The sequence below is a fragment of the Phyllobates terribilis genome, unplaced genomic scaffold, assembly GCF_046119375.1.
Source record: "Phyllobates terribilis strain yellow unplaced genomic scaffold, ASM4611937v1 Scaffold_2__4_contigs__length_985480577, whole genome shotgun sequence".
NCBI classification, from domain to species: domain Eukaryota; kingdom Metazoa; phylum Chordata; class Amphibia; order Anura; family Dendrobatidae; genus Phyllobates; species Phyllobates terribilis.
The window spans coordinates 142,555,978-142,568,296 of record NW_027362762.1 but is presented as its reverse complement, the minus strand read 5'-3'; the positions used below and the strand labels follow the sequence as shown (position 1 = coordinate 142,568,296).

At 41.0% G+C, this 12,319-nt stretch overlaps 1 protein-coding gene across 1 annotated transcript; it reads left to right on the top strand.

Annotated features, from left to right (window-relative positions):
- Positions 1-274: 274 nt before the first annotated feature.
- On the top strand, positions 275-7,344 carry LOC141250331 (keratin, type II cytoskeletal 7-like). Its single transcript, XM_073669932.1, has 9 exons — positions 275-754; positions 1,018-1,247; positions 2,028-2,088; positions 2,873-2,968; positions 3,118-3,282; positions 4,410-4,535; positions 4,663-4,883; positions 5,030-5,064; positions 6,734-7,344. Exons 1-9 carry the CDS (start codon positions 275-277, stop codon positions 6,880-6,882), a joined length of 1,563 nt encoding a protein of 520 aa, XP_073526033.1. The 3' UTR covers positions 6,883-7,344.
- The last annotated feature ends 4,975 nt before the right edge of the window (positions 7,345-12,319 follow it).

The window sequence follows — 12,319 nt, the reverse complement described above, 5'->3', positions numbered from 1 at the left end:
TTTTATGCTATTTCACGAACTCTAAATTATGTAAGAGTGCAGCAGCAATACTTCAGAAGCCTTTAAGCTAAACAACATACTTGCTTTCAAGTAAGTTTAACAGGTTGAAAACAACATATTTCTCCATGGCCAAAATGTAAATTGATCTGTCTCAAAAAGTGACCAAGCCCAGATTTTGGCAATATATAAGTAAAAGAGAAGTAAAGTCAGTGCCCTTGTTCATTTGTAGAACTTGTCACCATCTTATCTTCTCCCTCAAGTGCCAGCTTCTACAATGAGTCGGAGTCAACGCGTTTCAAGCTCATATGGAGCACCTTCCAAAGGCTTTAGCACAGCCTCTGTAGGAGGTGGTGGCAGCAGTATCGGTATCAACTCTTCTGCTCAACGTGGTGGAGCAAGTTTTCGTGCTGCATCTAGTGGAGGGTTTGGTGGTTCTGCATCTAGTGGAGGGTTTGGTGGTTCTGCATCTAGTGGAGGGTTTGGTAGCAGAAGTCTTTTTAACCTTGGTGCTGGCAACAGTAAGATATCTGGTGCTGGTTTTGGATTTGGCAGCTCAGGAGCAGGCGGAGGAAGCAGAGGATTCGGTGGTTCTGGAGCTGCCGTACCATCTCCAGGCATTGTAAATGTGACCATCAACCAAAGTCTCTTAGCTCCACTCTCTTTAGAAATTGATCCAAACATTTCAGTAGTCAAGAAAGAAGAAAGAGAACAAATTAAGACCCTGAATAACAAGTTTGCATCCTTTATTGACAAGGTACAATATTTATCATATTTCTATTTTATATGAATAATGTCATAGATAATATTTTGGCAACTTCAACAGATAGTAGATTACAGTGTATAATAATACTATTGCTTTCTTATGCGTGCTAAACTTAACATGAATATCACTGTGTGCATGCTTTGATGTTGATGTTTTTATAGTGGCGATCTACTGGTACTTTGTAATACAATGCATTTGACTTACTACAGATAAGCCATATACACTATGTTACGTGTCTTGTTATCTCTTCATAGGTTCGATTCCTTGAGCAGCAGAATAAAGTTCTTGAGACCAAATGGAACCTGTTGCAGCAACAAGGCGGTCAAAGCAGTGGTCAAATTGGTCAAAGAAGTAACATTGAGGCCCTCTTTAATGCTTACATTAATTCATTGAAGAGTCAACTGGATGGCTTAAAGAGTAACAAAGGTCGCCTTGAGTCAGAGCTGCGCAATGAACAAGATCGGGTTGAGGAGTTTAAACGCAGGTATGTTAATAAGACTCATTCAAGGAGCTTTAGACTGATAATGTTTTACCTAGGAAGTACAAGCCCTTCTTCAGGCCTTGAATATCTTATGTGTTAAATGGATTGCATGGATAGATTAAATAAACCTGACATTCATATCTGTCACGTCACACTCAAAGGTCTAAGTAGCGACAGTCCTCCCATTGAGGAACCTGTGGTCAGTGGGCTTCCAGATTTAAAGGGGTTGACTTCAAAAGTGATTTTTATGACATTTTTAAGTCTGATCTACCATCGCTTGACATGTCCTTAAAGTAACTCTCATTCATTTCAATGGAAGCCCGTCCCTTTTTTACATTGGAGGTGTTACAGCTGCTGGACTCCTGCCAACCAAACGTTTCCAATATGTCTGACCTTGTTCCTCGTGACTATGAAACAAAGGGGGAGGAAATATTGAAGGGTCATCACTTTCTCACCTCCTGTTTTTGTTTTTTTTTCAACATAATGTTTACAATTTAGTCTGTCATTTACCTAACTAGCAGTAGTAACTTTGCGAAAAAATGTATTTGTTATTATTTTATTTAATTAATTTAATTATTTCCGCAGTAAACGATTTTAGAAATGTGTTTTTTTTTCACACATTAAAAACTATTTAGGATTCCCCATTTGGTTCTGGTTAATACCTGAAGATTATAATAATCATTGGTTACAAGTTGATGGAATTATAATTTGTTGCCGTTGCCATAAATATATTTATGTATATATTTATATATACTAAGAACTTGAAATTATTTTTTTCCTTAGGTATGAGGATGAAATTAACCTCAGAGCTGCAGCAGAGAATGAATTTGTAGTACTCAAAAAGGTAAGAATACAATGTCAAGCCACTAGTGATGATCGAGCATGCTCGGGCGAGCACCTATTATCTTCAGCGTGCTCTGCCATTAAGTTTTCGTCGCTCCGTGAACATGATTTGCGACTGTTTGACAGCTTTAATACCTGTTTTTCGAGCATTCCTCACATGTATTAAAGCTGTAAAACAGTCGCAAATCATGTTCAAGGAGCACGAAAACTTAACGGCAGAGCACACTGAAGATAATAGGTGATCGCCCGAGCATGCTCGTAAATCTAGAGCAACGAGCATGCTCGATCATCACTACAAGCCACCCAAAAAATGCTAATGTGCATTGCAAACACATGCCCTACTATATAGAAGTCATCTTTACGCAGATAATGTATTTTTGTGGTGTTTTAGCATGCTATCCATCAATATATACTGAATTGGTCCAAAGGACTAGTTGATGATTTTTCACGGGAATGTATTGATACTTGGGCAGGTTTTCTTCACCCCCCAATATTACTGGTGCCTGTAGAGAGGGGAGAGCTTACTTATCAAGAGTCAATCTGAGTTGTTGGTTCTCCATCTCCAGTGGTCCCACTGCCGTCCAAGGGAGCACAAAGTCCTATTACCTGTATATTTCAGTTATATATTACAAAATGAATGTAAATTTAATATAATGAAGAATACACATTAAACACTTGCCATTTTGTCTACTGGCTTAATTACATTTTTATTAAATAAAGGGAATTTCGAGGGTGGCACAAAAAATATAGAATCATTATAACTTCTATGTCTTCTTAATTTGTAGGATGTTGATGCCGGATTTCTAGGAAAAGTAGAGCTGGAAGCTAGAGTCAATGCACTGAATGATGAGATCGCCTTCCTGAGAGCCCTGTATGAACAGGTAACTAAGAGTCTTAGTGGTAAAGCTGTAGCTCAAACTTTAAATTATGTAGAAAATAATTCATATACAGTAATTGGCAGAATGACTATGACAATAAAATTGTTTTACGGTTGTTTTCATCAATTTCACCTTTACCATGTAATTTGCAGGAACTTGGTGACATTAAGCTGGCAGTGTCCGACACCTCTGTCATTCTATCAATGGACAACAATAGGTCCCTGAACCTTGATGATATCATCGCTGAAGTGAAGGCTCAGTATGATGATCTGGCCAATAAGAGCAAAGCTGAAGCAGAAGATGCCTACAAGAGCAAGGTTAGAAAATGTTTTAATTAAACATTACAAAAAATAAGAGAGAGAAGAAAAATACTTGCATCATTTGTTTCAAATTTTTTGTATATTTTGTATTATATTCAGATCAGGTTACTTGATTGTGTTCCGTGTCATAACTTCAATCTCATGGGCCCCAATGCAAAATCTCTAAAAAGGCCCCCAGCTACCATATAAGACATTAATAGTATGGGTTTTTTGCTATAGATCAAAGGGACTTTTCGGGCCCGTCTAAACTCCAGGTCACGGGTGCGATTGCGCCCTCTGCACCTATTATAATTACACTGCTGATTGTAATACAGTCAATGTTTAAGGACTCCAACTAACATTCAGCCCACAGCTATCTCGCCTGACTCCCCGTAACAGGATTGCTTGGCTCAGCTGAGCTCTCCTGTATTTTCTATGAGAGATCTGCTGCCAGTAGTGTTGGGCAGTGGTGATCTGGTTTGTTAGGCTACGCTGACCAAAATGAGCTGGCTTTGGACCCCAAATATATCCCTAATAAATCTAGATAGACACATAATTAAGGTAAAATCAACACAGTCTGATGCAAAGGAAACCCCCTCTATTTGCAACCAACCAATGACTAGTCAGTTTTCAGGCTGGGTGGGAGGAATTTTGGCCACATCGGTGGCCAGAAAACACAATTTATTCTGAGTGAGAGGCTTTCAGAAACTGCAAGTGGCTCTCAATGGTGTCTCCCATTGTTCACATAAGGAGCCAACTCTTTGTATTGGTCATGTCAAACTCCTTTTCATGTGGCTCATCTCCCAGAGAACAAAAGGATGGGTTACTTTTATTCAACAGGGTGAATTCTTTTTTCCTCCAATACCATCTGTTGGGAGAGATTCAGACACGTTAGACTGTCACACATCTCACCAATCTGGGGCTAATGGCCGATTTTATTTGAATGTGTATGGGAACCTTTAGACCTTACTGTTCATCTACTCCCATTTCTGTTCCGCTTCCCTATAGTTATGTAGCTAATAGGTGACTATCCCTGACTTTACTAGTGGGACTTTAAAGTTCTTAAGTTCTATATTTGGGAATTTCAAAAATCAGGAATTGCAGTCATTTCTCTTATTTTTATTGCTTTACTGCCTTTTCAACAGTTCCAACAATTGCAAAATGCAGCCGGCCAGCAGGGAGATGAAGTAAAGAACAGCAAGAATGAGATTTCACAACTTAACAGACAAATCCAAAGACTTAAAGCTGAAATTGAAAATGTAAAGAAACAGGTAATGTTCTTTTTTTAATTTACAAGAGCACAATACATGCTTACATTCCTTGCCAGCTTTCTTACTTTGACCGTAATGCAATAACTGGCTCCATCTAACTATCTGTCAATCAATTGTACTTTCCTAGATTGCCAGCCTTGAATTAGCAATTGCTGAGGCTGAGGAACGAGGAGAAAGAGCTGTGAGTGATGCCAGGGCTAAGCTGGCAGAACTGGAGGCAGCACTGCAAAGATTGAAACAAGAGATGGCCCGTCAGCTCCGTGAATACCAGGAGCTGATGAATGTCAAACTGGCCTTGGATGTTGAAATTGCCACCTACAGGGCCCTACTGGAGGGAGAGGAGAGCAGGCAAGTTATATCCCAGCAATTATATCATCATTCATATGGCATTGCCCAATCCAAAATTAGGAAGAGCTATCCTAAATGTAATCCTAACAGGATGATAATCATAATTTTCACCAACAGAAAATAAATGTTTTCTTTTTTTTCTACAGGATCTCTGGAGAAATTACTAATCAAGTCAGTGTCTGTAAGTATCTTCATACCGTACTAAATATTACTAGACTAAAAGTATGCTTTGCACATAATTAAAGAGTTATTCCCAAGATAGTAAGTTATCCCGTGCCCAGAGGATGTGGGATAATTTACGGATTTCTGGTAGTCCTTTAACCCTATAACCCTATAACTTGTCACATTCAACACGTGGTCAGATCTGTGCGCAGAAAGTTATAGAGCTGGAGGAGCTGAGCAGATTCATTTTACTTTCTGCTCATCTGGTGTAAGGAGTCCAGTGGGTGTTTCTGAACAGTGATTGACAACTATCTTTTTATGCCAACTTAAACAAGGCTGTCAGTCACTGAGTTATAGCCATCTACTAGTTTAAAGGGGTTTTCCCACAAACAAAGATAATTTTAGTCAACATTTTAATTGATAGATCTTGGAATAAAAATAAGTTCCACAATTGGATGTATTAAAAAAATGTCCCTGTGCTGAGATAATCTTATAAAGGTGCCCCTGCTGTGTACTGTGTAATGGCCGTGTCTGACCGTACAGGGACATGGTCTGATCATACCACAGCTCCTGGGCAGGGGAGGAAGCAAAAGAGTATACAGATATTACAGCAGGGGATCGTAGCTGACTCTTTTTGAGGTAAAGTATTGCTAAAAAACAGGCAGGGAAATGTTTTACCTCACAAAAAGAATCATCTGTGATCCCTTTCTGTAATGTCTGTATACTCTTTTGCGTCCTTCTTTGCCCAGAAGATGTGGTATAATTAGACCATGTTCCTGTACAGTCAGACACGGCCATTACACAGCACACAGCAGGGGCACATTTATAAGATTATCTCAGCACAGGAACATTTGTTTTAATACATCCAATTGTGGAACTTATTCTTATTCCAAGATCTATTAATTAAAATGTATCTTGTATGTGGTAAAAAACCCTTTAATGGATTCACTGTTCACTGGAACCTGCAGGATATCAAAGCAAAGTCTACTTTTTTGTAGTAAACTGATGTATACTGATCAGTTAGAAGCCAAAAAGAAATTATTTATTTATTTTTGCTTCCATTTGGACCTATAGAGCTATATGGACTTGTGTATGTTGGGAACTTTCCTGGCGTATACACTATGCATAGGAAACAAATGCAGTATGACCCTAACAAAGGCAGCTTTAATGGTTGACAGTTTAGATAAATGTTGCCCAATTTTTTGTTGATTATGTGCTGATAGAGAGGGTCCTATATTTCTGGATTGCCATAGTGAAGAGCAACTGTCACTTTCTAGAACCTCCCACAATTATATATTATATTGAAAATCACAAAACCCATTGACTTCTATGAGAACTGTGTAATGCTCAATTTCACTGCAGTCTTGCAGTGCTGGAGTTTACATGTTCTTCTCGTGTTTGTGTGGGTTTCCCCCGGTTCTCCGATTTCCTCTCACACTCCAAAAACATACCTATAGGAAATCTATATTGTGTGCCCCAATGGGGACAGTACCAGTAATGTCTGTAAAGCACTGAGGAATTAATGGCACTATATACAGTAAGTGAGTAAGATAAATAAAAAAAAAAAATCTCCTCTATGGGGGCACTGCACTGGACATTAGAATTACATTTATGTTAAGCATCAAAATATAGAATTTCAGTTATTCAAAGTTCAAATATCCAACAATATCTTCTAATTCTTTCTGCAGCGGTTGTGAACTCCGCATCTGGTGGCGGTGGAGGCGGCTTCTCCTCTGGATATGGAGGAGGTCTTTCAAGTTCTATTGCTGGACCACAAGATTACAAGCGTGCAGCAGTGAAGATCATCTCCACAACCGAAAGCCTGAGAGCTTACTAAGCATCTGATTGCTGAATATGGAACATTGGCCACATGCCTGAGTGATTAGTGTGCAGCATTCGCTCTGTAATCAATATATTCTGTTCCCTGAGAATGTGTACTGAGGTGTATTCTTTGAATGAGGAGTAGGTACAAAACAGTTGCAACTGTCCTTACTAGTATACAGATCATATTAAAGGGATAGTCCACGATTAGAAAATCATAGCTTTAGTTTTTTTAAAAAATAGGACCACACCTGTCTACAAGTTGTATGTGGTATTTCAGCTCAGCCCCATTTATTGGAGCTGAGCTACAATGCCTTTCACAATTTGTTCTTTGTGTTTAATCCTCAACAACCCATTTAAATATATGGAACTAAGTTACATTACAACAATATGCAATGGTTGCCATGATTCCTAAGAAATAGTAACATTTGCTTTATAGAATTGTCCCAAAATATATAGATAAAAAAAGAACAAAGATACTGCCATTACAAACCGCTGAAAACATTTCAAGTCTTTTCCAGTCTACTTCTCTTTTATAGAATAAGTACCTACAAGTTGGTTTTTGGGTGGTTGTGGGCTTGTACTGTATTCTGCAGTTTAAAGCACTCTCAAAAAGAATTCAGATCTAATGTCAATGCCATCAAATGCTTATTTTTATGTAATAATGGAAATAAAGCACATCCTTTAAATAATTGCCTTGTCTTTAAGTACTGTAATAGAATACAAAATCTAGAAGTAAATGATAAAAGTCAACTTGGTTGTATTAAGGCTGGGATCATACTATATCTCTGTTCATGACGTCAGAGGCTTCTGTTTGCATCCCCAAAAACGGGATTCAGATTTTGTGCAAACGAACCATTGACTTCAATTAGGCAAACAGAGTATAACAATTTAACTATAGACTTGGTTTACCGCCTTGATGTCTTTTTAGTCATCTTTGGCTATTTAGTGTCAGTTTCCAAGTTAAAAAAAACCAATGATGTTGAAATATTACAGGGAGCACAGTTGTTCACTTCCTTCTAATCTTATCCATTTTAAGAAGGCAGACACTTTGAGAGGTAGATTTTAGACAAGAATGGGGTTTAACATTTATTATCTCCTATCAAAGCAGATCAGTGAAGCGAGTAGCAACTAACTGTAAACCAACAGTCATGCAGAGATTTGTGAGATGGTGGAGCTGAGCTGTAGCTAGTAGTGATGAGCGAGCACTAAAATGCTCGGGTACTCGTTGCTCGGGTCGAGCAAATTGGAATACTCAGGTGCTCCACCCGAGCAACGAGCCCAATGTAAGTCTATGGGAAACTCGAGCATTTTTCAGGCGGCTCCCCCCGGCAGTCTGCAGAGGGCCTAAAAATAGCCCAAATCGATGGGAACAGTGGTCAAATGACATAGCAACAGCATGGGGAAGACCCCTGGAAGCATTTTTGACTCCCAGGTCACTGCTGTCAACAACGTGGTCAGAGTATTACACCACTTTTACGGACTCACAATAAAACATACCAAAACGAAACCAAAATGGATTTTCCTGGGAAATATGTTAAGGAACATCCTTTCCATGATATGTACAATGTATATAAAGCAAAATAAATAACCAAAAACAAAAAGACTCCACCACACCTTGGGCTATGTTCACACGGAGCATTTTTGATGCGTTTTTGCACTTTTGCATTGCTTTCAACAAAGACAAATGCATTCACTGGGAAATGTCATTTTAACATTTTACAACCTTATCTGGCCATGTGGTGTGTGACACATCATCAGACACATGCATACAGTGCTGAAAAGACATGGGAACAGCATGGGGAAGACCTCTGGAAGCATTTCTGACTACCAGGTCACTGCCTAAAAGTGTGCCCATCATAAGTGATCTTTAGCGCATGCGAAGATGCCTCCCGCCATGCACCTGTCGTTGCAGACTTGCAACAATCACCATCCACATCCTTGTCCCACTGCAGCGTTCAGTTGTCCCTACCCATTCCTTGGAATGCAAGCGCAATTATGTAGCCAGCCAGCCACCCACCCACCCAAAGGCTGCAGTACTATACTGCCAAATTTTTGACAGCTGCTTGCACTTGAAATGTGGCCTTTTAGGCTCGTGGAGGCGGCCAGGTGTCCATACTCGGTCCCCAGCCGCCACTGTTTCTCCCGGTGTCGCCTCCGCCTTCCACAAGCACAGGTTCCACAACATTACCCGTGCCCTCCCCACTGCACTTACTGGGAAGGACCGCCTAACCCCAAAAACGTGGACAGGTGAATGTGGCCAGGGACGGTGCGGAGCCAGTCCACAATTTTTTTTGCTGAGAGTTGTATTTAGCTCGGTGAAAGGACTGGCATAGAGGGAAACCGTATCTACCCTGTGTGTCATTTCTCCCAGGAAGTCCTGTAATGCAGCTTGTTGCAGAAGCAATGGCAGCCCATCCAACATCAACCCTTGTCGGTGGTGTTTTGAAACACACACAACTTTCTTTGTGCATTTAATTTCTTGAATACAGAGTTGGACAATGGCCTGATCTGTAATGCGGTTTAAGAAATAACATGCATAAGCATGGCCGATGCACATTAAAAAAATCAGCCATAGAGTGTCCGGGAACCTTCCGCCACAGTTTTCTTAGCCAGGACTGCTTCTCGGCAGGGTTGGACGGGCCCACCAGAGAACCGGAGACTCCACCGGCGGGCCGTGGCTTCTCCTTCAGGAGAGTTCATAGTGCCGAGGTGAGGCCATAATGATGATAGAGGTCACCATCTGCTTAGTTTTCTGTTACTTGGAATGCAAGTGCAAGTATGCAGGCAGCCACCCACCCACCCACAGGCCGTAACACTAAACTGCCAGATTTCTGGGCAGCTGCTTGCACTTGAAATATGGCCTTTTAAGCTCGTGGAGGCGGAAGCTTTTCACAACCTCATGCCGGCGGCGGCCGGGTGTCCATACTCGGTCCCCAGCCGCCACTGTTTCTCCCGGTATCGTCTCCGCCTTCCACAAGCACGGGTCCCACATTACCCGTGCCCTCCCCAGTGCACTTACTGGGAAGGACCGCCTAACCACAAACACATGGACAGGTGAATGTGGCCAGGGATGGTACGAGCCAGTCCACAACTTTTTTTGCTGAGAGTTATATTTAGCTCGGTGAAAGGACTGGCATAGAGGGAAACCGTATCTACCCTGCGTGTCATTTCTCCCAGGAAGTCCTCTAATGCAGCTTGTTGCTGAAGCAATGGCAACCCGTCCAACATCAACTCGCACTCGAAAGTACTGGCATAGAGGGAAACCTTATCTACTCCGGCTGTCATTTCTCCGTGACCAGGTTCCGCCCATTGTCACACATGACCATGCCTGGCTGTATTTTCAGCGGTGAGAGCCACAGATCACGCTGCTGTGTTACAGCTTTCGACAACTCTGCAGCGCTGGGCGGTTTGTCAATTAAGCATTAAGCATGTTATCTTCAGCACAGCTTGTTGCCGCTTGGCCAAGGCAGTGCTGCAGTGCTGTCAGCTTGTGACTGATGTGGTCATTTCGGAGATGGAGGAGGAGGTGCACGATCTGAACAATAGAGATGAGCGGTGTTCGACTCGAACTGTTCGCCAATCTCAAATTCGAGCTGTTTTGAGCGGTGTTCGAGCCGTTCGGCGAACACGAACAATTTGAAAAAAATCTGGCTGTTCGAGGTTATGTTAGATAACTGTTCGTGCACCAAAATCATAACTGGATTTTTTCACAGTAATGCTGATAATCAATGTTAATACGCAGTTTGAGTGTACAGCGGGGTGGGGGGAGGGGCAGGGGATGGATCTCTGCATAAATAATGAAGATCTCCCTTTTTTTTCTCTCTCCTGCATTTACAGTGGGGAGGTGCAATCTGTCAGCCTATCAGCAGTGCACACACGGAGCGAACTGCTTTTTTTCACACAAGCAAGGGCATGTGTCATTGGCAGTGTATGTCACATGTCCTTGCCCTATAAGACCCAGCCATTTTCCCAGTCGCCACCATTTTCTCACTGCTGCAGCTGCGTGTTACACGGCACCGCTGTTGCTGTGTGCGCTATACTTTCAGTGTTAATTTCAAGCCAATTTTCTCAGAAATCTACAGATAGCTTGGGAGTAGGGAATAGTTGTGATTGCAGCCCTTTTGAGGACTAGGTTACAGCATTTCCTACGTCTTTTAGCAGACAGGTCTGTGCTCTTAAATAGATAGGTTGGGAGTAGGGTCTACTTGTAATTGCAGTCCTTTTGAGGACTAGGTTACAGCATTTCCTATGAGTTTTAGAAGGCAGGTCTGTGCTCTTAAATAGACAGCTTTGGAGTAGGGACTAGTTGTAATTGCAGTCCTTTTGAGGACTAGGCTACAGCATTTCCTAGGACTTTTTGCCAGGTAGGTCTGTGCCAGTGCTGTGCAAGTGTTTTTTTCACAGCATTTGGCTAAATCTAGCTAAGCAAATCCTTTTTGGCCTCTTGCATTGTGTGTTAGTCAGTGGAGTAGCGTATCTGTGTTGCAAGCTACACCACCTGTGTAAAGATTACAATTTTTTTTACTGCACCTAGCCAAGTAAAACCTTTTGGCCATAGCATCATTCTATTAGGCCATCTATACTAAGCTCCACCAGCTTGCAAATTACTAATAATTTTTATCTGCATCTAGCTCGGAAAATAATTTTGGGCTGGTAGCAGTGTGTGGGACTTATTCTATTAGTCCATCTATACTAAGCTCCACCAGCTTGCAAATTACAAATAATTTTTAGCTGCATCTTATCTGGAAAATAATTTTGGGCATAGTAGCAGTGTGTGGGACTTATTCTATTACTCCATCTATACTAAGCTCCACCAGCTTGCAAATTACAAATAATTTTTAGCTGCATCTTGTCGGGAAAATAATTTTAGGCATAGTAGCAGTGTGTGGTACTCATTCTATTAGGCCATCTATAATAAGCTCCACCAGCTTGCAAATTACAAATAATTTCTAGCTGCATCTATCTCGGAAAATAATTTTGGGCATAGTAGCAGTGTGTGGTACTCATTCTATTAGGCCATCTATACTAAGTGCCACCAGCTTGCAAATTACAAATAATTTTTAGCTGCATCTTGTCTGGAAAATAATTTTGGGCATAGTAGCAGTGTGTGGGACTCATTCTATTAGGCCATCTATACTAAGCTCCACCAGCTTGCAAATTACAAATAATTTTTAGCTGCATCTTGTCTGGAAAATAATTTTGGGCATAGTAGCAGTGTGCGGTACTCATTCTATTAGGCCATCTATACTAAGCTCAAACAGCTTGCAAATTACAAATAATTTTTAGCTGCATCTCGTCTGGAAAATAATTTTGGGCATAGTAGCAGTGTGTGGTACTCATTCTATTAGGCCATCTATACTAAGCTCCACCAGCTTGCAAATTACAAATAATTTTTAGCTGCATCTTGTCTGGAAAATAATTTTGGGCATAGCAGCGGTGTGTGGTACTCA

Bases quoted from the DNA above. Each gene is read 5' to 3' on its own strand.
- LOC141250331 (XM_073669932.1), top strand. From the start codon at position 275: ATGAGTCGGAGTCAACGCGTTTCAAGCTCATATGGAGCACCTTCCAAA. The intron at 2,969-3,117 runs GTAACTAAGAGT...TGTAATTTGCAG, and splicing joins TGAGAGCCCTGTATGAACAG to GAACTTGGTGACATTAAGCT. The intron at 4,536-4,662 runs GTAATGTTCTTT...GTACTTTCCTAG, and splicing joins TTGAAAATGTAAAGAAACAG to ATTGCCAGCCTTGAATTAGC.